This window comes from Xyrauchen texanus, chromosome 43, assembly GCF_025860055.1.
Source record: "Xyrauchen texanus isolate HMW12.3.18 chromosome 43, RBS_HiC_50CHRs, whole genome shotgun sequence".
Lineage (NCBI taxonomy): Eukaryota > Metazoa > Chordata > Actinopteri > Cypriniformes > Catostomidae > Xyrauchen > Xyrauchen texanus.
Genome location: NC_068318.1, coordinates 11,104,763 through 11,128,503, shown reverse-complemented (window position 1 = coordinate 11,128,503; position 23,741 = coordinate 11,104,763). Strand labels below are relative to the sequence as shown.

At 37.1% G+C, this 23,741-nt stretch overlaps 1 protein-coding gene across 1 annotated transcript in view; it reads left to right on the top strand.

The window, feature by feature from the left end:
* Positions 1-290: 290 nt before the first annotated feature.
* Positions 291-23,741, top strand: part of LOC127635624 (exosome RNA helicase MTR4) — a 43,519-nt gene continuing 20,068 nt past the window's right edge. The window contains exons 1-14 of the mRNA XM_052115778.1: positions 291-399; positions 835-978; positions 1,316-1,382; positions 4,455-4,517; positions 4,604-4,716; positions 5,098-5,272; positions 5,356-5,446; positions 7,833-7,957; positions 8,276-8,374; positions 8,699-8,816; positions 9,123-9,254; positions 13,825-13,904; positions 20,318-20,428; positions 20,697-20,798. Coding sequence (XP_051971738.1) covers positions 302-399; positions 835-978; positions 1,316-1,382; positions 4,455-4,517; positions 4,604-4,716; positions 5,098-5,272; positions 5,356-5,446; positions 7,833-7,957; positions 8,276-8,374; positions 8,699-8,816; positions 9,123-9,254; positions 13,825-13,904; positions 20,318-20,428; positions 20,697-20,798 — 1,518 coding nt within the window. The 5' untranslated portion in view covers positions 291-301. The remainder of the gene's footprint in view (positions 400-834; positions 979-1,315; positions 1,383-4,454; positions 4,518-4,603; positions 4,717-5,097; positions 5,273-5,355; positions 5,447-7,832; positions 7,958-8,275; positions 8,375-8,698; positions 8,817-9,122; positions 9,255-13,824; positions 13,905-20,317; positions 20,429-20,696; positions 20,799-23,741) is intronic.

The following is a 23,741-nucleotide window of genomic DNA, read 5'->3' as shown; positions in this document are numbered from 1 at the left end:
TAAAATGTTTGTTGTGGTCAGAAAACCACGATTTTTAATCTACAATTGCTTATGTTTAATATTATTGCATATATATATATATATATATATATATATATATATATATATATATATATATATATATATATATATATATATATATAAAAGAGAGAGATTCAAACTTAAGTCTGTTTCAATTTTATACAATACGGAAATGACCAGCAATGTGAGAGCTTTTATTTTATTTATTTCGTACCGTCGCTCACTTCACATATTTGACCGGCTCCTCGTAACTTCCTGTCGCAGCGCTCTGTGTGCAATCATGGCGGACGCATTTGGAGATGATCTGTTCAGCGTGTTTGATGAAGAACAGTCGGAATCCAGCAAAAAAGCCACTCCGAAGTCTGCAGCTCAGACGGGGTATGTGAATGGGTGGTATAGATGTTTATCATGTTGTGTCCTGCAGAACTGAATCTTCACGTATGAGTGCATTTGTGTTGCCATGCTGTACGCGTGTAGCTGCTGCGCGTGACGCGCGTTTAATCAAACCGCCTCTGAGTTCTGATGAATAAAAACACAAACTAAACCCCTTCACGTTTCTATTCGATATTTCGTCATTCAGTAATCTCTTACCATTTTACTTAGATACATATTTTTTACATTCCCACTATTGTCCTCAGAGTGCAAGAGCTAAATAATAATATATCCAAATCAGAAAGTTATTTATAATGTACTGATAAAAGTAGCCTTTCAAGTAAGTCGTTTACTTGAGCATCTTGTGTTAGAATAATTATTTTCAGTTGAGCTCTGGTTATCCTTTTTTTAACGAGTGTTTGTTGTCTTTGTACTCCATAGGAAAAACCCTGATAAAGCTGGGAAACAGAAGACTGGTTCAAAAGCTGCATCTGTCCTCAAAAGAGATACTGATAATGATGGAGCTGATGAGGTGGTGCTGGGCAAAAGACAAAAACTGGAAACGGTGTCAGCTGAGGAGATCAAGTGAGATTTGTGTACTTGTATTTGTTTGGGTCACTATAAATCTCCACATTTGACCAGCCTCGACCAGTAGGTGGTGATATGCAGGAAGAATGTGAACTACTCACTGAAATGTTGTAGGTTTGAATCCCAGAAGGGGTGATGCATGTACCGTCACCATTGTGCCCTTGAGCATGGCACTTCGGGTTGCACAAGAAAGATTGTCCTTGTAATAAGTGTTCTGTAAATCTTACAGTCAGTTTTACATATCTGACTAAGTGATAAGAGAATTTTCATTTTTGGGTAAACTATCCTAAATGCACATACTTTATGCAATCTTTCCATCTGTGTTGTCTTTCAGTCTGTCAGAGCTCATGCCTAAAGTGAAGGTGGAGCAGGTGGAGACTGTGGAGGGATGCACTCATGAGGTGAATGCACAAACACACAGTCAGCAACTGGTGCTGGGAGATGTAGATTTAAACATATATGCTGTGTATGTATGTGCATATATATATATTAGATATATATATATATATATATATATATATATATATATATATATATATATATATATATATATATATATATATATATATATATATATATATATATATATTAGATATATATATATATATAGATATATTAGATATATATATATATATATTAGATATATATATATAGATATATATAGATATTAGATATATATTAGATATATATATATATATATATATATATATATATATATATATATATATATATAGATGGGACCAAGTCACACATGTGCAAGTCTCAAGTAAGTCCCAAGTATTTTTTTCTTGGGCAAGTCAAGTCACAGGCTATGTCAAGTCAAGTCCAAGTCAAGTCACCTTATTATTGTAATTTTACCTGCAGAATCTGATCATAATAAAGTGAAAAGACAAGATATAAGTAACTGTCAGTAAATTACAATACTCCTGTTCAGTAAAATACATCATGGAATCAAACAAAATTGTAACTTCATAAAATTATTTATTTTTCAGTTCTGCCAACAGTGTTTGAAATGTTTTACATTTTCAACATTGAGTCCATAAAACAAATAACAGCTTAACATCCAACATACTCCTCTCCTGAACACCTCCCTCTCTCTCTCTCAAACACAGTTACGTACATTAAACTTTGTTACATTTCTCCTCTCTCTCCCACACCCACTCTCTCTCTCACACACACTTTCTCTCCCACACCCACCCACACTCACTCACTCTCGCGCTCACACACACTCACTCTCGCGCTCTCACACTCCCACACCCACACTCACTCACTCACTCACACAGAGTATCCATAAGCCTATTTTTGCAATGTCTGTGAGTGGGAAACGTTGAGGTACCACCGCGCGTGAACGTCATGGCAACGTACAAAACAAAGTACCTCGCGCGGGAAACACTTAACGTAAATGCGCGTAACTAACGTAAATCAAGCAGGCTAGTATGCAGCATAAGCCACGAAGTGTTGGCGAAATAAAAAATTAATGGACAGATTTTTTTTTCCAGAAAACTTCTTGCACAAAATAAATTCAAGCACTTTCAAGGACCTGTATCTATGTATGTTTATTTTCAAGAACTTTCCAGGGCCTTGAATTTTATTTTTCAGATTCACAAACTTTAAAGGATTTCAAGGACCCGTGGGAACCCTGCTATTATTACATTAGCTAACTACCAACTAACCAGATAAAATTAACAAATTGACAAGCACTTACTGGGCAGAATGGCTCTTCAAATGGCGGACGAAATTGGAGGTTGTCGTCTGGCTGTCCGCGATCTTAACGTTGCATGTCTTGCAAAGCGCTGTTCATCTTTTGCCATCTTGATAATCATTTTTGAAGCCGAAAGCGATGACCCTCGGTAACGTTACCCCTCCGGCTGACATGTTGATGGGTTATCTGATCTAAGTGGGCGTGGTGTGCGTAAGGTACGAGAGGGCATGGCTGATGATAGCCTATAGTGTCGTGATCCAGTCATGACAAAACTATTCTCAGCCTGCTCTCCAGCTGGATCAACTTTATTTTTTTAAATAATTTATATATTTTATATTCACACTGAAAACATGATGTGATTAACACTCAAGTCATTCAAGTCTTAGTGTCTCAAGTCAAGTCAAGTCCCGAGTCTTTAACTTCCAAGTCCGAGTCAAGTCTCAAGTATTTTATTTTTTGTCAAGTCAAGTCACAAGTCATAAAAATAGCGACTCGAGTCGACTCGAGTCCAAGTCACAAGTCCCCATGTCTGATATATACACAAACACACACCAATCAACCACAACATTAAAACCACCTGCCTAATATTGTGTAGGTCCCCCTCATGCTGCCAAAACGGCACCAACCCGCATCTCAGAATAGCATTAAGATTATATTCTTCTCACCACAATTGTATTTCCGTAGACTTTGTCTGTTTGAACCAGTCTGGCCATTCTCTGTTGACCTCTCTCATCAACAAGGCGTTTCCATCCACAGAACTGCCCCTCACTTGATGTTCTTTGGCACCAATCTGAGTAAATTCTAGAGACTATTGTATGTGAAAATCCCAGGAGATCAGCAGTTACAGAAATATTCAAACCTGCTATGGTTACAAAATTGATTTGAAATGTTTACTGCAAGAATTGAAATATAGTATAAATCTAGTTGTAAAATATCAAGGCATGAACAAAAGGAAGAGTGATATTCTGTGCACCAATTTGACCACTAGACCACAAACATGGATGTAGACTTGAGAAAGCCTTTGTCTGAAATTTTTAAAAAGATAGGTACCGTAGATAGCTATATAGACCTTTTAGATAAAACCTGAAAGATTAATAGATGGATCTATTTTGTATTTTAACCTGAATCTACGATATGGCAGTCCTTGTGTGGGTTTGTTTACATTTGAATTTTTTGACACTTCGAGTTTGAATTAACGAACATTCCATTTGACTGTTTGAACATTCTCTGAGGGTAAGATTTTATCATCCGCTGTGCAAAAAACTTTGTTCCGATCAGTTAGAAAAGATATAGCAATGCAAGTCGGAACCGTCTGTAGGAATAACAATTGATAGTTTTGGATTAGGGATTTTGGAAAAACTCTGGCCTCGTCAAGCAAACATAATAAGCAGCAGTATTTACCTACATATATATTTTACAAAAACATTTTAAAGGTGCACTCTGTAGTTTTTTTTTAGTTATGTCGTCTTGGACTGACACTGACACCTTGAATACAGTGTCATTCAAAATCAATAGTCTGAGGGGACCCTCTCCTTGTAGATAGAAAAATAGCTTTTATAAGTTTACTGATATGACTGGAGTCTTCATCTCGTGAGTGTTTCAAAATTGCAATTTCTTTTGGAGTACAACTATTCTAATAAGAAAAAAGAAAATATCAACATTATACAAAGCGTCACATGGACAGGGAAAAAAAGAGATTGTGAGTCTCAATGGTTAAAATATGTATATTTAAAAAGAATGTCCTGTTGGTGACCCCATCTTTCTCTCTCAGGTGGCTCTACCTGCAGATGAGGAATACATACAACTGAAACCACGGGTTGGAAAAGCAGCAAAGGTGATTTGAATTAACCTTATTTGAGCATTCTCTGACAACATTGATGCTTTCCTTCTGTTTGAACTTTGTTTACTGTCCCCTTACAGGAGTACCCATTCATACTGGACCCTTTCCAGCGCGAAGCCCTCCTGTGCATCGATAACAACCAGTCTGTACTTGTGTCGGCCCACACATCAGCAGGAAAGACAGTGTGTGCAGAGTGAGTCTAATAGATTGCAAACATAGATAAAATTGAAATTTGGTGCTTTATTATTTGATGACATGCGCAGTGTAAGAAGTCACTTCCCCCCCCCCCAAGAATTTTACTGAATTTATTTCTGATTTGGTACCGTTCAGTTGAAATCTGAAATTTCAGAATTTGACAATGGGCTTCCTGGGGTATTGAATTTAATAAGAATTGTTTCCGAACATTGTTCATTGTTTCTCAGAATTGGTAAGGAACTGAAATGAAGTTGCTGTGGAACCAGAAGCGTTAAGTTCCTATTTCTAGTGTGCCGTTTTATTCGAGGTTGGATGTTTGCCCAATTTCACAAGATATGTAATCCGATATGTGAGACTTTGTTTTCTCCCCTGCATCTAGGTATGCCATCGCTTTGGCACTCCGAGAAAAGCAACGAGTGATCTTCACTAGCCCCATCAAAGCCTTGAGCAACCAAAAGTACAGAGAGATGTACGAGGAGTTTCAGGACGTGGGTCTGATGACCGGTGATGTCACCATCAACCCCACAGCCTCCTGCCTGGTCATGACCACTGAGGTGATAGTCACTTTATCAGCTGTCAGACACTGAAACAAGAAGTCACTGCTTGGTCTCTACTAATAATTTTATTTTTCCCATAGATCTTGAGGAGCATGCTCTACAGAGGGTCCGAGGTCATGAGAGAGGTGGCGTGGGTCATCTTTGACGAGATTCATTATATGAGAGATGCAGGTCAGTCATTCTTGATGTTTAACTGACAGATGTTGTCAAACTTTCTTATATGTGGTCTTTGCATTGCAGGATGGTGGTGTTGAATGTCAGCTATCATTGTTACGCACACTTGTTTTACTATTTCTGCAGTATAAACTATGTATGCTTTGCATGGTATGCCATACTATACTTAGATAACCTAGTACATTTCCTAAAAATATGCTAAATTTAATTATCCATTTTTATTTCTAAGACAAACACTGAATAGGGTTCGACCGATAGTGGACTTTGCGGATATGATAACTAGGTGTTTGCCTAAGCCCATAACTGATTAATTGGCCTATAGTTTTTAAAATGGATTTATTGAATGTTAAAACATTTTTAGTCTTTGTGACATGCATAGACTTTGAGGCTTCAAGAGTCCAAAATGAATCTCAGATGCAACCAAAATACCAGTAATAACCATAAAAAATGTTTTGGTGCATAATGTGGGACTTTTAATAATGAACAAGCCTGAAATACACTGGGGACTCTTATTTTGAAATGTCTGTGCTTTTAGCTCACAAACACACAAGGGAAACAAAACATGGGCTCTTACAATCTTCCACAATGTATTACAATAGAATAGATACTGTATGAGCAATAACTAATCAACAGTATTTAATATTAGCAAACTATAGTTTTGGCAAGTCATTTAGGACATTGTGCATGACACAAGTAAATTTTTCAACAATTGTTTACAGACAGATTGTTTCACATTTAATTGACTATAGCACAATTCCAGTGGCTCAGAAGTTTACAGTCACCAAGTTATCTGTGCCTTTAAACAGCTTGAAACAATTCCAGAAAATGGTGTCAAGCCTTTAGACAATTAGCCAGTTAGCTTCTGATAGGATGTGTACCTGAGGATGTATTTTAAGACCTACCTTCAAACTCCGTGCCACTTCGCTTGACATCGTGGGAAAATAAAAAAAAAAAATCAGCCAAGACCTCAGAAAAAAAAATTGTGGACCTCCACATATCTGGTAGATCCTCAGGAGCAATTTCTTTGCTGATTGAACGTAGTTTGGTGCGAAAAGTGCAAATCGATCCCAGAACAACAGCAAAGCACCTTGAGAAGATACTGGAGGAAACGTCTAGACAAGTATTTACACTGGCGGCCAAATGTTTGGAATAATTATGTACAGATTTTGTAGTTTCGGAAGGAAATTGGTACTCCCCAAATTGCCATTCAGCTGATCACAAAGTATAGTCAGGACATTACTGATGTAAAAAAAAAAACAGCACCATAACTATTTGAAAAAAGTTATTTTTGATCAAATCTAGAAAGGCCCCATTTCCAGCAGCCATCACTCCAACACCTTTTCCTTGACTAATCATGCTAAATTGCTAATTTGGTACTAGAAATTCACTTATCAAACACAACTGAAATTCACAAATGGGTCTTCCAAATGGACAATGACCCCAAGCATGCCATTGTGGCAAAATGGTTTAATACCAGTGGCCATCACAAAGCCCTGACCTCAATCCGATAGAACCTTTGTAGGCAGAACTGAAAAAGTGTGTGAGCAAGGAGGCCTACAAACCTGACAACATTACACCAGTTCTGTCTGGAGGAATGGGCCAAAATTCCAGCAACTTATTTTGAGAAGCTTTTGGAAGGATAGCCACAGGTTGACCCAAGATAAACAAGTCAATGCTACCAAATACTAACAAAGTGTATGTAAACTTCTGGCCCACTGTGAATGTGATGAAAGAAATAAAAACTGAAATCATTCTCTCTACTATTATTCTAACATTTCACATTCTTAAAATAAAGTAGTGATCGTAACTGACCTAAGACAGGCAATGTTTTCTATGATTAAATGTCAGGAATTGTGAAAAACGAGTTTACAGTGCATCCGAAAAGTATTCACAGCACTTCACTTTTTCCACATTTTGTTATGTTACAGCCTTATTCCAAAATGGATTCAAATCATAATTTTCCTCAAAAATTCTACAAACATTTACATTTATGCATTTGGCAGACGCTTTTATCCAAAGCGACTTACAGTACACTTATTACAGGGACAATCCCCCCGGAGCAACCTGGAGTTAAGTGCCTTGCTCAAAGGCCCAACAGTGGCATCTTGGTGGTGCTGGGGCTTGAACCCCCGACCTTCTGGTCAATAACCCTGAGCCTCAACCACTGAGCCACCACTGCCCCCGCAAATACCCCATAATGACAACGTGAAAAAAGTTTTTTTGAAATCTTTGCAAATTTATATAAAAAAAAAACACACAATTTACATAAGTGTTATACTTTCCGGATGTACTGTAAATGTATTTGGCTAAGATGTATGTTAACTTCTGACTTCAACTGTAGCCAATGTGGGGTTTTTATCTTTCTGGGTCATGTGACCTGCAGAGCGTGGAGTGGTTTGGGAGGAAACCATCATCCTACTGCCAGACAACGTGCACTATGTCTTCCTCTCAGCCACCATTCCCAACGCCCGGCAGTTTGCGGAGTGGATTTGTCACCTCCATAAACAGGTGCGTCATTTCATCTTTGTTGCTCAAAGCACAGTAGGTTAGCTTTCAACACATCCACCCAAGAGAAAATAATTAAATAAGATGAAGAACCTTTAAAATATTTATTTTAACGGTTTATCCAAATGTATTTATTTTTTTATTTTTGTGGACTTAAAAAATTATTTTATTGTAATTTTTTTTTTTATACTACAGTGATATAAAATCACTCGTACCATGATAAATGATGTTGGTCATACCATCCATCCCTAATGTAAATCTTAATTATAATGAAGTTCCTAATGATACATCCACATGAGTTTTTCCTTGTCTGATATGCAGCCCTGCCACGTGGTTTACACGGACTACCGCCCCACTCCCCTGCAGCACTACGTCTTTCCAGCAGGGGGCGATGGACTTCATCTTGTTGTGGATGAGAACGTAAGCCAATCAAAAACTTTGGATAGCTGCATTAGATTAGTTAAACACACTTAAGTGATGTTGGGAGTGTGCCAACCTCTGTTATAATGCCAAATATGGAACTTTTATTAAATTTGCTGTTCTCAGGTCCAACCTGTCTTGCAGGACATGGGTGTAGCTTGGGTGTGGTTTCAAGAGTGGCATGCTCTGATGTAGATTCTAAATACTGGAATATTAGTGTGCATTGTCTTGTTGCTGTGTAGTTATGCAACAAGCCATTCATGTTTGAGTAAATGTTCCCGGTGTTATTGTTATGTAATCGAATTGTTTGCCATTTCTCATCAGGGAGAGTTCAGAGAAGACAACTTCAACACAGCCATGCAGGTCCTGAGGGACTCCGGGGACTCTGGAGGCAGCAGTGGGGGCAAATGGGACCCCAAAGGCCGAAGGGGTGGAACCAAAGGTCAGTATGACGTTAAGTAAAAGAATGAAATTGCACAATGAGGGTATTGCAAGCTCTCAATTGAGCCACTGGTCCAGAAAAATTGGTAACCACAGTGACCTCCACTTATTTCTGATAGTCTCGTATTGATTGGCCCTGCTGTGCAATCAGATCACAAACCACATTGGATCTTGTTTACGTTGGTTTTTAGTGCTGTCCACAAGCTTGGAGCAGACGAAATGGATGTTAATACCAGTTTTAAACAGCCTTATATATTGCTTGAGGTGATCCCTGCACTAAATCGCTGCATTTGTGTGTTTGTCTCAGGTCCATCCAACGTGTTTAAGATCGTGAAGATGATCATGGAGAGGAACTTTCAGCCGGTGATCATCTTCAGCTTCAGTAAGAAAGAGTGCGAGGCCTACGCACTGCAGGTGTCCAAACTGGATTTCAACACAGGTATTCATGGTACAATTAATAATTACAGAGGCAAGCAGTGCGTAATATTCCTCCAGCACCATTTGTGTTACAGAATATTACCTCAAATTGTGCAGCTTGTTAAATGGATGGTTCATACAAAAAATTCTAATTCTCATCATTTACTCTTCCTAATGTCATCCCAGATGTGTGACAATTTCTTCAGCATTTTATCTCCGCTCTGTAGGTCAATACGTTGCAAGTGAATTTTTCCCTGAACTTTGAAGCTCCAAAAAGAACATTAAGGCAGTGTAAAAGTAATCCATAAACATCCAGTGGTTAAATCCATGTCTTTTAAAGCGATATGATGTGTGGGTAAAAAAACGGATCAATATTTAATTACTTTTTACTAGAAATCTCCACTTTCACATTCTTTTTTTTTTTTTTTGGTGATTCATATTCTTCATGCATATCGCCACCTACTGGTCGGGATGGTCAAAGATGGAGATTTATAGTTAAAAGGACTTAAATATTGATGTTTCTCTCCGACACCTATTATATTGCATCTTAAGAGTTTGATTTAACCACTGGAGGTTTATGGATTAGTTTAGTGTTGCGGTTACGTTTTTTTTTTTTTTTTTGGAGCTTCAAAGATTTGGTCACAATTCATTTGCATTGTATGGGCCTACAGAGCGGAAATATTCTCCTGAAATCTTTGATTGTGTTCTGAAGAAGCAAGTCATACACATCTGAGATGGCACGAGGGTGAGTAAATGAGAATTATTTTTGGGTGAACTATCCCTTTAAGGAGAGCTGTGCTTATACTTTTCTAAGTGCACCGGAAAAGACAATACCTGGCAGACAATAAAATGGCAAAAAAAAAATCCAATGTACATATGTTGGAGGGCCCTGGCCATATTTAGGGACCAGAATATCATAGAGACCAGAGGAAGGACTCTTTTTACTTCCAGAATACCCTTGCAGCCACATAGCAACATGCTTTAAAAATACCATAACATTTTTAATTGGAGAAAAAACATCATTGCTAATCTTTTGTTGCTTGTTTTTAGGTCTAGAAGTTAAGATTTATCTTTCTCATATTGCTCAAAAATGTGGGAGAGAGTATGATTCATTTCTTCCATTTAATTAGATGGAGAATTAAAAAAATTCAAATCATTGCCAAAAAATGTTAGAAAAGAAATGTTCTCCGCTTGGGGCTGTTTTTGGGGAAATTTTTATTTCTACAGCCATTACTGGATACAGGGAGCTCTTTATCCATTGGAAACAGAACGTGTGACAGTTACAAAACCAAATACTTCAACATTCCCTTCATTCTCAGGTTTTGTTGATGTGGCAAGTCCTATATTTTCTTGTGTGGGAAATGGATGGGCTCATAGGTTACACATCCGTTGACAAGGTTCAGCCATGCATGTGGCAGCACTTCCTATACTGCTTTGCAAGACCTAACTGGATTTTTCAAAGATGCACACAAAAGCTTTGCATTATTGTGGACTTTTAAACATGTTTTTGTTGGGAAATAGTATGCATTCAAAACCTTATAAAATCTTTGGTATATGGCTAAGACCTATAGGACGCACAAGCGGTCCACACAGCTGTTACTGGTTTTCTTGTTGTGCTTTAGGTGGGGAGGCTGTTTTCATTGGCTCTGTCAGAGCAGATGTCATCATAAGAACGTTCCAACTCGAGTGTTATTTTGTAGAAGCATTCCAGAACATTTTCATAATTTCCAATGTGCACAAGCGAAGTCTGTTAGTTTTCATTATCTTACTGAGGTGATGCTTTATCAGCGACTGGTGCTGAAGTAATGCACCCTCAATTATTGCAGTGGTCCTGTATTTCCTACAAAATCATTTTTTGCCAAATGTTGTCTTAACTACATACTGAAATTAAACAGTATTGTTACATATATATATATATATTTTTTTATAAATGCCACTTTTTATAATAAAAAAAAAACTCATAGTTGTGAATGTGTAACATTTAACTAGTCCTGCATTTGTAGTATGAACTATCAGTCTCGCAAACCTCGTCTCATAAAATTGGTCCATTGAGGCTTAAAGGGATCGTTCAGGCAAAAATAAAAAATGGCATAATTTGTGACTTTCTGTGGAAAATGAGAAATTTTAAAGAATGACTGGCTTGTCAGTCCCTAACAATCTGCCTAACATCTTTTGTGTTTCACAGAAGAATACAGTTTTGAAACGACATGAGTGAGTAAATGATAATAATTTTTTGGGTGAACTATCCCTTTAAGAACATAAACACAGAAACAGTTCTAGGCTCTTTTCGAGTTGGACATAAATCAAAGTTATGGTGACTAACTAGAAGTACAGTATGTGAAACAAATATTAATTCATTAACACTCTGACTGATTCACTAAAATTATTTAGTTAGAATGATTTATACTGATAATTTGGGAGTTTGTGTTTTTTTTTTTTTTTTTTTTTAACCAGTTAATATAAAGACTCATAAGTTTCTTTTGTGAATTATACTACACTGGTCACGCTGTATGTTTGTTTTTTTGCACACTGTCTGCAAAAGGAACACAATAGAGAGCACAACAGTCCCCGCCAGCAGTTGCCTAACCGACAATTCTCCATTTACCCATTTATTTTTAGAAAAAAATAATTTGCACCTTGATGGAAAATTCCTAATGCTTTCCATCAATTTGACTGATTAAAAAAAGAACCATTTACACCTACTGCATCAGTTTTTATGTTCTCTCGCATGGTGTATGTTTTCTGCCCTTGTCTATTGCCTGGTGTTAAGATGCAATTAGGGCGATCCGAGTGTCTCTGATTTCATGATGTATAAATCATTTCATTATGGCAATGTGTCACTGTATGATAATAAAATTCATAAACTATAGAAACAAAAAAGCACGAATAAAATCGCCTTACCTTTTCTGCCAGTTATACTTTCATTTAATTTAGTCGAAAACATGACATTTAGAGAAGAATTCTCTTTTAATGGAGAACCTGTTTAGACTGAGCTGTTGTGGTTTATATCGGGTTAAAGTATAAAGTTCCATGATGTCCGTACATGAGTGTATGCACTTTCAAATTTTCCGACCAGGCAGTTATTTCCTTTTAATCCACATGTTAACGGCAAAGTTTAAAATGTTTGATGTAGCTTAGCGGTTGATTGACAGGTTGACTTGTTTCACCAAACTTGCCCTTGTGTCAAAAATCAATTATATATCCACTGGAATGTGCTGAATGTGCCATTATAATGGATGTTACACCCCTGAATGTAGCCTTGGTATTTCTGAAATGAAATCAAGTATGACGGTTAAAAATAAAAAGACTGTCAGTGACGTATAAAGGTTTTTTTCGAGCGCAACCTCTGGTCCCCGCCTGTATACTTAACGCATATCATAAGGGAATGAACTAATAGTTGACCAATAGTGGATTTTGCCAGCACTGATAACTCTGGTGGAAAAGGCAAAGAAAACAATAACAGGACGATAGTTTTCAAAATGGATTTATTGAATATTCAATTTTCCTAGTCCTTTGCGTGATGGGCACAGACATGGAAGCTGCAAGAGTCCAAAAGTAGATCCCAGATGCGTGTTCGATGTGCAACCAAAATCCAATTATGGGCAAATAAAAACTCTTCAGCAGTAATCAACTGTGATCATCATTCATCAATAGCAGATTATCAGCGATCGATTGGCCATTATCATATGTCTTTTTTTTTTTTTTATAACATCTCCCATTATTATTCTTGAATTAGTCCATAAACTGTGAAAGAGTCTTGGCTTCGTTACATTGCTCTATATGTAACTATTCATTAAATTAAGCTTTTTGAAGCCTTATATATATATATATATATTAGCAGCATGTTGGGGTTTTGGTCAAAAAACTATTGGCAACTGTCTGCATCGTTTTTTTGCCGGCAACTGATAGTTCCAAAAAGGAACTATCAGCTCTGCTTAATCAGTAAAACCGATATATCAGTTGACCTCTAGAATGAACTACAATCCCATGAAGCATTACGAATGATGTAATTTAATTAAAAACCATGGAAAAATGTCAAACTATTTATTTTAAGTAGTTTATTATAAGTGTAGAAACAATATATACATTTAATTCTAATGAATGTGATTTTTACTTTTGGATCCCGACTGTTGCACCCTGCAGAAAGATGTGTTGTCTGATTTACTTTGCCATACCCAGCCCTTTATTTCATTACATTCATTTATTGCATTGCTGCTGTGGCCATATTGTGCTAGTTGGATGCTTGTATTCTATATTTAGTTTTTATTTTGTTATGCAGGGCCGTTTTAATGATCTAATCCTCTTGAGCCGACAATGCCACGTGCTGCATGCAGAAATCAAGAACATGGCATCTTGGGTCTTTCCATTTTCTCTCCATCTCATTCTTTATGATGCTCCCACTACATACATCTCGCTGACCTGTAGCTTTTTTTATGTGATCATGGAAACTCTCCCAACTCTCTGTAAAGGCTGCGCTCGCATACACCCAGTGTTACTGGCTGTGTTTCCAATGTTCATTCCACAGCTGAGATGTTGCTCTTTAATGGCAAAATGTCCTTCCTGAAATTTCTAATTTCTCTGTCCAACTATAGATGAAGAGAAGAAACTGGTGGAGGAAGTGTTCAACAATGCCATAGACTGCCTCTCTGATGAAGATAAGAAACTGCCTCAGGTAACTGCTTTGCATACATATCACCAAACCTTTGCTGTGGTTTTGTACAATGATGACTTTATTGGTACACTGATATATCTGCAAGGGTGTACCAATGTTTGGCACACTTCATGAAGAGAATTGCTGCCAATTTCCAAATTGGTCACTTGTGTTTATATTTTGATTAGCATGCTGCCTAAGTTGGCAGTAGACAGCAATGCTGTGGCTCTTTGGTTTTAGTATGTTTGCACTTGCTTTGTTCATACATTTGGATAATAAAATGCTTTTCAGACATTAAACTCCTGCTAAAATGTAACCAGCTTGTTACGTCAAAGTATCGGTGTTTGAATCTGAGTTTTTGGCCATAGGTTCTCCTCTGGCAAAAAATGCAGTTCTTTCATTCTGTTCTTGGTAGACACACAGCCATACATCTTCCTCACATAACAGTGTGTCACATTTATCCATTAAGATGCTAAATTTGTACCGTTATAAACACTGTTCAGATCCTAAAGGGAAGCCTCAAATTGTTGAGTTTTTTTGTTTTGCTGAAATATTACCTTTACATTGTGTGCTGTTGCTTTCATAATTGAAGGTCTACCTCACAAACCACAATAAAGTGGAGCTGTTCGTGTGAAACTTGTTTGAGGCTGGCTTGCGTACATAACTGGGTGTTTTAGCAATTTTCAAAATGGTTTCAAGAGGCTCATAAAACTTTCCACTTCTCTCTCCTCCTTTAACAACACGTTACTCCTACTTAATGTTTCTCTTGTACATCTCAACAATGCTGTGATCCATTTCCACATTGCAGAAGTGCAGAGCTTGGCCTGTGCTCGTACCAAAGATCTGTTAAAAAATCCTTGTGAACTTCCATTGTTGCATTTTAATGAATAGTTAACCCAATAATTAAAGTTCTGTTAGTTACTCACCCTCATGTCATTCCTAACCTGTATGAAGAAAAAAAAAGTTGCTCCCTATTCCAAACCAGTCACTTATGAGGTCCCATTTTAGTTAGGATGCTGCCTTGCAGAGGCAGTTAGACATCAAGGCAGCTTACTAGGTTTTGGTGTAAAGCCAAAATTTTCAAGTAGAGGTGCCGATCTCCGATCAGCTTGTTTATACAGACACTGCTCTGTCAGTGTGATGTTAAACTGAGGCACAATCAGTGCTCATGATTTTAGAGTACAATTGATTACAGGGCCTGATTAAAGTATGCAGTTTGTGTAAATGTTACCTTTACGAGGGACATACCATCCTTCAACAACCCCAGCCTGTTTGTTCTCAATGACATACTTCTACAAGCTCAGTGCTGCTCATCCTCTAGTTCTCATAACTCTAGATTACTGACTTGTTTTTTAAAGAGCTTTTCAAACCAAGACTTTGCACAAAATTCAGATTAAATGTTTTATTAGAAATGCAATGAAATTGATGCAGTTCATTCAGACAGAGTATATCATATATGTTTGAATGCAGTCCCAATGCATATATCCCTCCTATTCTAAGGGCAGACATGGGCAACATACGGCCCGTGGGCCCAGATCAGGCCCTCCACATGGTTTAATGTGGCCCGTGGCTTATTTATCGTAAAAGCGTTGTTTTTCTTTTTTTTATTGGATATTTCAGTTAACTTTCATTGGGACCTAATGCGTCTCCACAAGGGCTTAACATGCTCAAGTGTTGCCAGATAAGAGACAAAACACCCCCAGTTTGAGATTTATACTTGAGCAATTTGGAAATAGTCTGCCTAATATTATACTTATTTTGTGCAATCTGGCAACTATGCATGCGATTGTGCAGGTAGACCTTCTCAGTGATTCAATTAAATATAAAAGTAGATCTCGGCATCATTGACATGCGAGCAAAAGCAAGCCAGAGACGAATATGTGTATGTATTTTTTTTATTGTCCCTTCACACCTGTATGTTAATCTAACTCTTGCGGTAATCATTTATCATAGTTATGCAGCCGGTGTTATTCAGTTGTGTGCAGAAAGTCAATCCATCGAGGAGACCTGCATCATGACCATAGCATGTAAACGGGTAAAGTTTTAGAAAAAAAAAATTAAACTCGCTCGCTTTGCAGCAAACATTAAAAGTTCTATAATTTTTTTTATATTAAAACAGATCCCTGATGTAGAGATTTTTAAAATGAATAAATTAACAGGGAAGTTTTTTTTAATGCCTGATAGAAAAGTATTTACATATGTAGAGCAATACAATACTTTAGGCAATTGCAGAATAGTCTCACTAGTCACAGATACACTTCAGAAAATTGAGTACACAAATATTTCTGGGCTTAAAAAATATAAAAAACCAAATCAATGCTGAACATTTTATCTCAAAAGTAATACAATGTGCCCCCCCTCCCCCCCCTTTTACCAAAATAGTTGCCCACCCCTGTCTTAAGGTCATTTTTGAACCAGGAGAGGTTAAAAAACATATGTTATAAATACTGCATAGTTTTTGGTAACGTTGTAATTTTATCAAGACCATGAAAACAAACAAAATAAGAGTATTAATTTTAGTATATAATTGTTTAAAAGAAATGACAATTTAAACGAATTGTCACTTCCATTGTCTTGACGAGTCAATTTTGACTTGTATAGGGGAAAAACTTTTGTGACCTTTTCCCTTTTGGACTTTCTAGGTGTTATACAGATTTAAATAGTTTTATTTGTAGATCTATTAATCAAATGTGACCTAAAAATATTTCAAATGTTGCCCTTAGCCCCGTCCTTTCCTAAAAATTGCAAAATTTCCTCTCAAACGGGGTTTGCGCACACACATGCACGTGTGTACACGAGCACATGCAGAGTATTTTTTAAAGTTTTGAACTTTGAAGTTTACTAAATGTATTTTATATGAGAGTACAAATGGGCTAAAGGCCCCATAATGGTAAGAGACCATTAGATGTTTTTTTTCTCTCTGACAACGTTACATGGCAGAAAGAACTATTAAGGCAACTTTAAAAAAAACTTTATAAAAAAGGAACAGTTTCTTAAGACTAGAGGTCGACCGATATGGGTTTTTTTCAGGCCGATGCCGATCTTTTGAAATCCGGTTCAGCCGATTATTTTGGCCGATATGTGCTTGTTTTTAACCTCTTATTTGAACCTTTTATTTGAGAGTATGAATATACAATATAACATAAATAATTACTTAAGACAGACAAAATTCTCAACAAATACATTTATTGAACACTTGACCTGTACAAGTGCAGACTTGATCTGCACTTGTACACTTAAATTAAAAATGTATAATGTAAAAACATATTGTATAAATAATGTACAACAAATATATTAAATTAACAAAGCAGGTGTTACGAACTGCTCCGAGACACGAAGGTTGAGATCCAAATGCAGCTTTAATTAAGGGGCAATCCAGACACATAATCCAATATTTAGAGCATCCAAGAGAAGCACAGTCATAGGGATGGTATCGTTAAGGTTTTAATGGTATTACTATCTTACCGATACTGCTTATCGATCCGGTACTTTAACGGTATTCTTAATGGTTCTTTTTTATATATATATATATATATTACACAAATATAAACGTTATATAGGCACAGTGATTTAATTTCAGGAAGGTCTACTAACATTACTGTTCAGGTGTGGTCTAAAAAGAAATCTAATAAAGTAATCAATTGTAAAATAACACTGCATAGTTTATCATAGATAGATTAATGCTTATTAATGCAGAAGTTATTCATTCAAGAGCTGTAAGTGATTTTTCTCTTTGCCTTTTGTTGTTTGATTCGCAGTAATGGCTCAATCATCACATGTTTATTAGACTGCTTCCCCTTTAAGACCGAGTTCAGATCTAATAGACTCCTGATGCAGCATATTTTCTCCCCAACTATTTCCATAACTACGTCCATTTAAGACATAAACTGTGTTTAAGTGAATCTCCAAGCTGATCGTTTTGACATATTTTTGTGTAACCCAAAGTAGCGTATACTTTGCTTGTCTCGTTGCGGTCCGTTTCGGAGTACTCGCCGCCTTGGGAACGGTATCTCTTGCGCTCTTAATTTAGCAACAGTAACTAGACTGCTTTTTACAACAATCGCGATCGTGCTGATTCTGACATTAAGTTTGAGTTTTAGGGAGAAATGTCAGTGCACCGCTGTGAAGGGAAGGAAGTTGTGCTAGACAGAATGCGGCTTATGTATAAATATTATTTTTATAATCTTTGGATCGTGTTGTGCTCGCTGTGGCACCGCGTGAGAGAGACGCTCTCTCTCTCTCTCTCTCTCTCTCTCTCTCTCTCTCTCTCTCTCTCTAACTGCGAATAGCTAAATTGCATCACAGTCAAATGGTTTCATGTTATTATACATAGAAATGGCTGGCGAGATAATATAAATTTCTCTTTATAGCAATAATAAATTCTTAATTTCTCCAGTACCTACAGCAGAACTGATAATGTCTGAGCTTACCAAAGCCAGTCCTTCAATAGCATATAGTGCGTTGGTATCTTTTTTATTACTTATTTCTCTGCATTGAGTGACAACCCTCTCAAATATAATCTGCTTGATATACTTTTATATTGGCTGATGCCGATTATGTTAAAAAGGCAAAAAATCGGCCGATTAATCGGTCGACCTCTCCTTTAGACAATATGGGGGATATATTGGATTCATATGCATTTGCCAACTTGGAAATATCTACACATTTACATCGGCATAATTTGTTGTCCCCGATAAAATAAAAATATTGGATGTATCTTCATTAGTTGTAAGTAATGATGTTACAGTCACATGTCGCAAATGATGGAATAAAAAAATAAGCGATCTGATATATTCTTTCAGACTGAAACTCATGTCCAAAAATCTGGTTAAAATTGTATTTCGAACGAGACATGAATTTGGTTTGTATTGAGTTTGTACACTATCTTTTTTTTCTGCTTTTCATGCTACAAAGATCGAAATTGATTTTGGCCAGATATGTCAAACAATCAGATTTGTGCTGCTTGTCTGCACAAAGCTTAAAGGGATAGTTCACCCAAAAATTCTCATGATTTACTCACCCTCCTGGTATCTCAGATGTTTTTTTTTTTTAATTAAGATTTAATTAATTTTAAAAGAATATTTCAGCTCTGTAGGTCCTCACAATGGTCGTGAATGGGTGCCAAAAATGTTAAGTTCCAAATTCCATAAAGGAAGCATAAAAGTAATCCATATGACTCCAGTGGTTAAATCCATGTTAGTGATATTAGGGAGCCCAGCACGGGGTGCTCACCCTGCAGACTGTGTGGGTCCTAATGCCCCAGTATGGTGATGGGAACACTGTACTGTAAAAAGGTACTGTCTTTCGAATGAGACGTTAAACAGGTCCTGACACTCTGTGGATATTAAAAATCCCAGGACACTTCTCAAAGCGTAGGGGTCCTGGCCAAAGTCCCCCCATTGGCCCTTATCAATCATGGCTTCCTAATAATCCCCATCCGTTAATTGGCTGTATAACGCCACTATCTCCATCTATAGCTGGTGTATGGTGAGTGTACTGGTGCACTATGGCTGCCGTTGCATCATCCAGGTGGATGCTGCACACTGGTGGTGGTTGAGTAGAGTCCCCTGTTCACTGTGTAAAGTGCTTTGAGTGTAGTGTCATAAAAGCGCTATATAAATGTAACATTCATTCATTGATGTGTTCAGACATATGATTGGTGTGGGTGAGAAAAAGATCAATATTTAAGTAATTTTATATCATAAATTCTCCTCTTCGCCCAGTAGGGGAGATATGTATTTGGACTGTGAATCACCAAAAACCAAAGGATGTTAAAGTTAAGATTGACTAAGCAGGGATGAGAATTTATAGTAAAAAAGGACTTAAATCTGTTTCTCACCCACACCTATCAATTCACTTCAGAAGACATTGGTTTAACCATTAGAGTCATCTGGAGTACTTATGTTGCCCTTAAGTGGATTTTGGAGCTTAAAAATTGGCATCCATTAATTTCCATTGTGAGGACCTTCAGATCTGAAATATTCTACTAAAAATCTTCATTTGTGTTCAGCAGAAGAAAGTCACACATCTGCGATGGCGTAAATGATGAGAGAATTTTTATTTTTGGGTGAACTATCCCTTTAAGCAGCACGAAAGTACTACATTTTCGCACAAACCACTAAATCTGAATTTTATGAATTCTCTAAAAGAAAAATTTATGATTGACCGAACACATAACAAACTTCAGAATGTTAGAAAAATCAGCTTTGTCTCCAAAATAAAGCTAGAAATGAAAAATCTGAGTACTATTGTTTTTTGTTTCAAAATCTTGTTTTGCATGTTGTTTACGTCTTGAATAATTGCACCTTGCTGTTACTAGACCTTTAAGCTGTTTTTGATTAGTTACACTATGCCAATCTGACTGAGCTGACTGCGATTAAACTGATATTAGAAAAATGTGTGGTTGTTTAAGCGATGTGTTTGATTATGAACAGGTGGAGCATGTCCTGCCATTGCTGAAGAGAGGGATTGGAATTCATCATGGTGGTCTCCTCCCCATCCTGAAAGAGACCATTGAGATCCTTTTCTCTGAGGGACTGCTGAAGGTGATCTATCTGCTCTTAACCATTCCAAGTCAGAGGAAAGACCCTTGTAAAATGTTCAGATGAAGCACTTTAGCTTTGATTTGACCTTATTTGATGTTGGAGTCGTAGTTGAAATTCGATTAGCTCATGACTGAAACAAAATTAGTTTAAACTAATGATGTTAGTTTAGTTAAAACATCTTACCATTATCTCGACTGAAATTTTTACAATGGCTCTTATTTGTCTTTGTGATAATGGTTTGGTCTAACGTCTTTGTTTCTTTCCCCAGGCCTTGTTTGCTACTGAAACTTTCGCCATGGGAATCAACATGCCTGCTCGAACCGTGCTCTTCACCAGCGCACGCAAATTTGACGGCAAAGACTTCCGCTGGGTAAATAAAATAAAATAAACTCCATCCTCCATCCTGCCTCTCACAATAAGATTTTGAAATGCATTTCCTTGGTTCTTCGGCCACCATTATGCAGAGAGGACACGGGGTCAAGCGACAGTCCCCTCCAGCTTGCCACGTGTTATTTGCGTGAGTGTGAGTCAATGTCTCAAGCTGTTGTGAATAAAAGAGGCCCTTGGCTTCTCTACTCCAGCTCAGAGTGAGGGAGCGCTGAAAGCTGCAATCTAAAACGTTTTGCAAGGAACATCTGGTATCCATGAGTGCCAGAAGAACGCAAAGTCATCGTTTTGGCTAACAGAGCGCAGGCAATGAGCCCTGCTCTGGGTCTTTTAGACATTAATGGAAGATAACACTGATCTGAGGTCAGTGCTTGGTGTGCTGTCATGTGGAGGGGGACCATTAAGACGGGTTATCTGCATCAGGCAAGGCAAAAACAATATTTGCAAAGCGAACAGGCTGAAAGCACAAGCTACAATGTTTGAGGTTCATGCCAAGCTGTGATTAATCAGTCGTACCAGTGAAGGACCTTTGAAGGCAAATAGAATGATTATGGTGCTTCAACCACTACTTGTGGTGATTTTACCACCATTTTGCATGTTAAAGGGGAATTCAGTAGTTCTCTAACTTGCGTTGGCATTGCTCTTCGTCCTGTACTTTAAGTAGCAATACGACAGTGGTGTTAGATGCTATACTGTCATCTATCGGTGTGGAAAAGTATGAACCTCTCTGCTGCCCCCTCCAGAATATCATTTGCATCTGGAAAATGTAGAAATTTTTAGGTAATTTGTTTAGTTATTTATTACTACTGTAATATAATTGCTTTGCCTAAAAACAAACATCACAATTCAAGCGAACTGACTTCAGTTAAGGACAGATCATTATTGTCCCTTATATCAATAATCTTTGGAGACTGTCTACATTTCACATTATTTCTAAAAACAGTTATTACCTTTATTAGAGAACTTGGCATGACATAAAGCTAAATTATCTAGTGATACAGAATGTCATGGTAAAGTAAAGATTAGAATTGTTTTTGATGATCAAATTTAGCATTTCCATGAATGCTGTATTTGAAGAACTAATTTAGTTCCCAAGCAAACCAACATCATGGTATACACAACAATCGCTGTGCCAAGCTACTAAACGAATGAAGATGTATTCCATTTCTTAGAGGTGGAGGTAGATGGGCCCCCCCTTACTATAGCTGTGATAACAAAGAAAATAAAATTACACATTGCTTTCTGGATGCGTTTGTAAACATAGATGAAAACTGTCCATTACTAACATGCGTTGACTAAAAAGTATGAGGGAAACTTGTATGAGTTTTCTGTAAATTCCACTTATACTATTTTATAGTGTGATCTAAACAATTAATAATGTCTTAACTGTCCAACAAAAAAGAAGCAACATCGACATCACCACTCGTGTTTTTCTCCATCAAATGTTTCCACCTTGTCTTTGCCGTTCTTTCTGTCATCTTCTGACCTTTTGCGCTTCTTCGGCATTACAGCCAGAAGGTGCGCTAGAAATAAAATGTATCCACCACTTTGTCGGACTGAGTTGTAGAATTTCCTTCATGGTCTATTTTTATCCATCATACTTGTTTTCATTTGATAAGTGCTACATTCCATAGCCTATAACAATAAAGTCACTGATGAGAAGCACACGCATCTCTTAAGCTCTAATGCAGGTACTCTAACTGGCAATTCTGCTCTAAACGTAGGCTAATGTTTGCATTTAAATGCAAGTATTTGGCTGAAATTATTTGATCTTGTTTTTGTACTTTATTAATAAAGTGACACCCTGATCATGCAGTAACACATTAACGTAATGACTGATATGCAGTCAAATATTCAGATCTCTCCTCGAAATCCGAACACAATTGGTCAAAAGAGACACATAGTACCAGGTGTTAATGGTGATGACACCTGTTAATACGCTTTATACCAGGCAATAAACAGGATGCATACACTCAGTGGGAGTGTGTGTGTGAGAGACAGTGAAGTCAAAACTGATGCACTAGGTGAAAATGTTTTCGTATTTTTTTTTCTGTCAAAATGACGGACAGCATTTGAAATTTTCGATCAATCTTTCAAAAAATCAATAAATGACAGAGAATTTTCGGTTAACGCAACCCCTGAGGACCGCTACTTCTAAATGACGATACATAAGTGTGGTCCATTGTGTCATTTTCGCTTTTCGCATAAACACGTGTTTCTAAGTAGGCGGCAGCCAATGAGCGTGAGGATTTTTTTCTTCGACATTTAGTGAAACGCAGCAGACCATGTAATTTCAACTTGGCGAAACATATTGAAGGGGGTGACCCACACTATGTATAATAAACACTTTTTATAGAAAACTATTATGAGTACAGTCTTCATCTGTGAGTGTACACTATTCAGATCACTCTTCCCAAAAACACAATTCATTTGTTAATGTGTAAAACCTTTTTAACTATCCCAAAATTACTGAATGCACCTTTAACAAAATCAATTGTAAGAAATGCAGAAGATAAAGTTTTTTTTTTTTTTTTTTTTTATTATTGTTTTTAATAAACTGACAACACAAATAAAACTGTTGGACACAAGCAATTACAATGCCGTTACATTGAAAGGGGAAAGCAACCTCATAGAAATGACAAAAAAGAAAAGAAAATATACACAAGTGTACTGTTGGCTTGAGTGACATGTATGCAACCTGTCCAAATCTTTACAGTGTATTAGTAAAAGAAAAGGGAGAAAAGAAAAGCCTAATATTGTACATGAAGTGCAGTGAAAGTCTGCTATATGAGCTTTCTGGTTTTACAGTCCCAAACAGAACTTTAAGAGGGTTTACTGCAACCTCCCTGTGGAATGCTTTTGACATAAACCCAAATACAAGGCCCCAGAATGACAGCGCACTTTGACACAAGAAAAACTGTTGAGA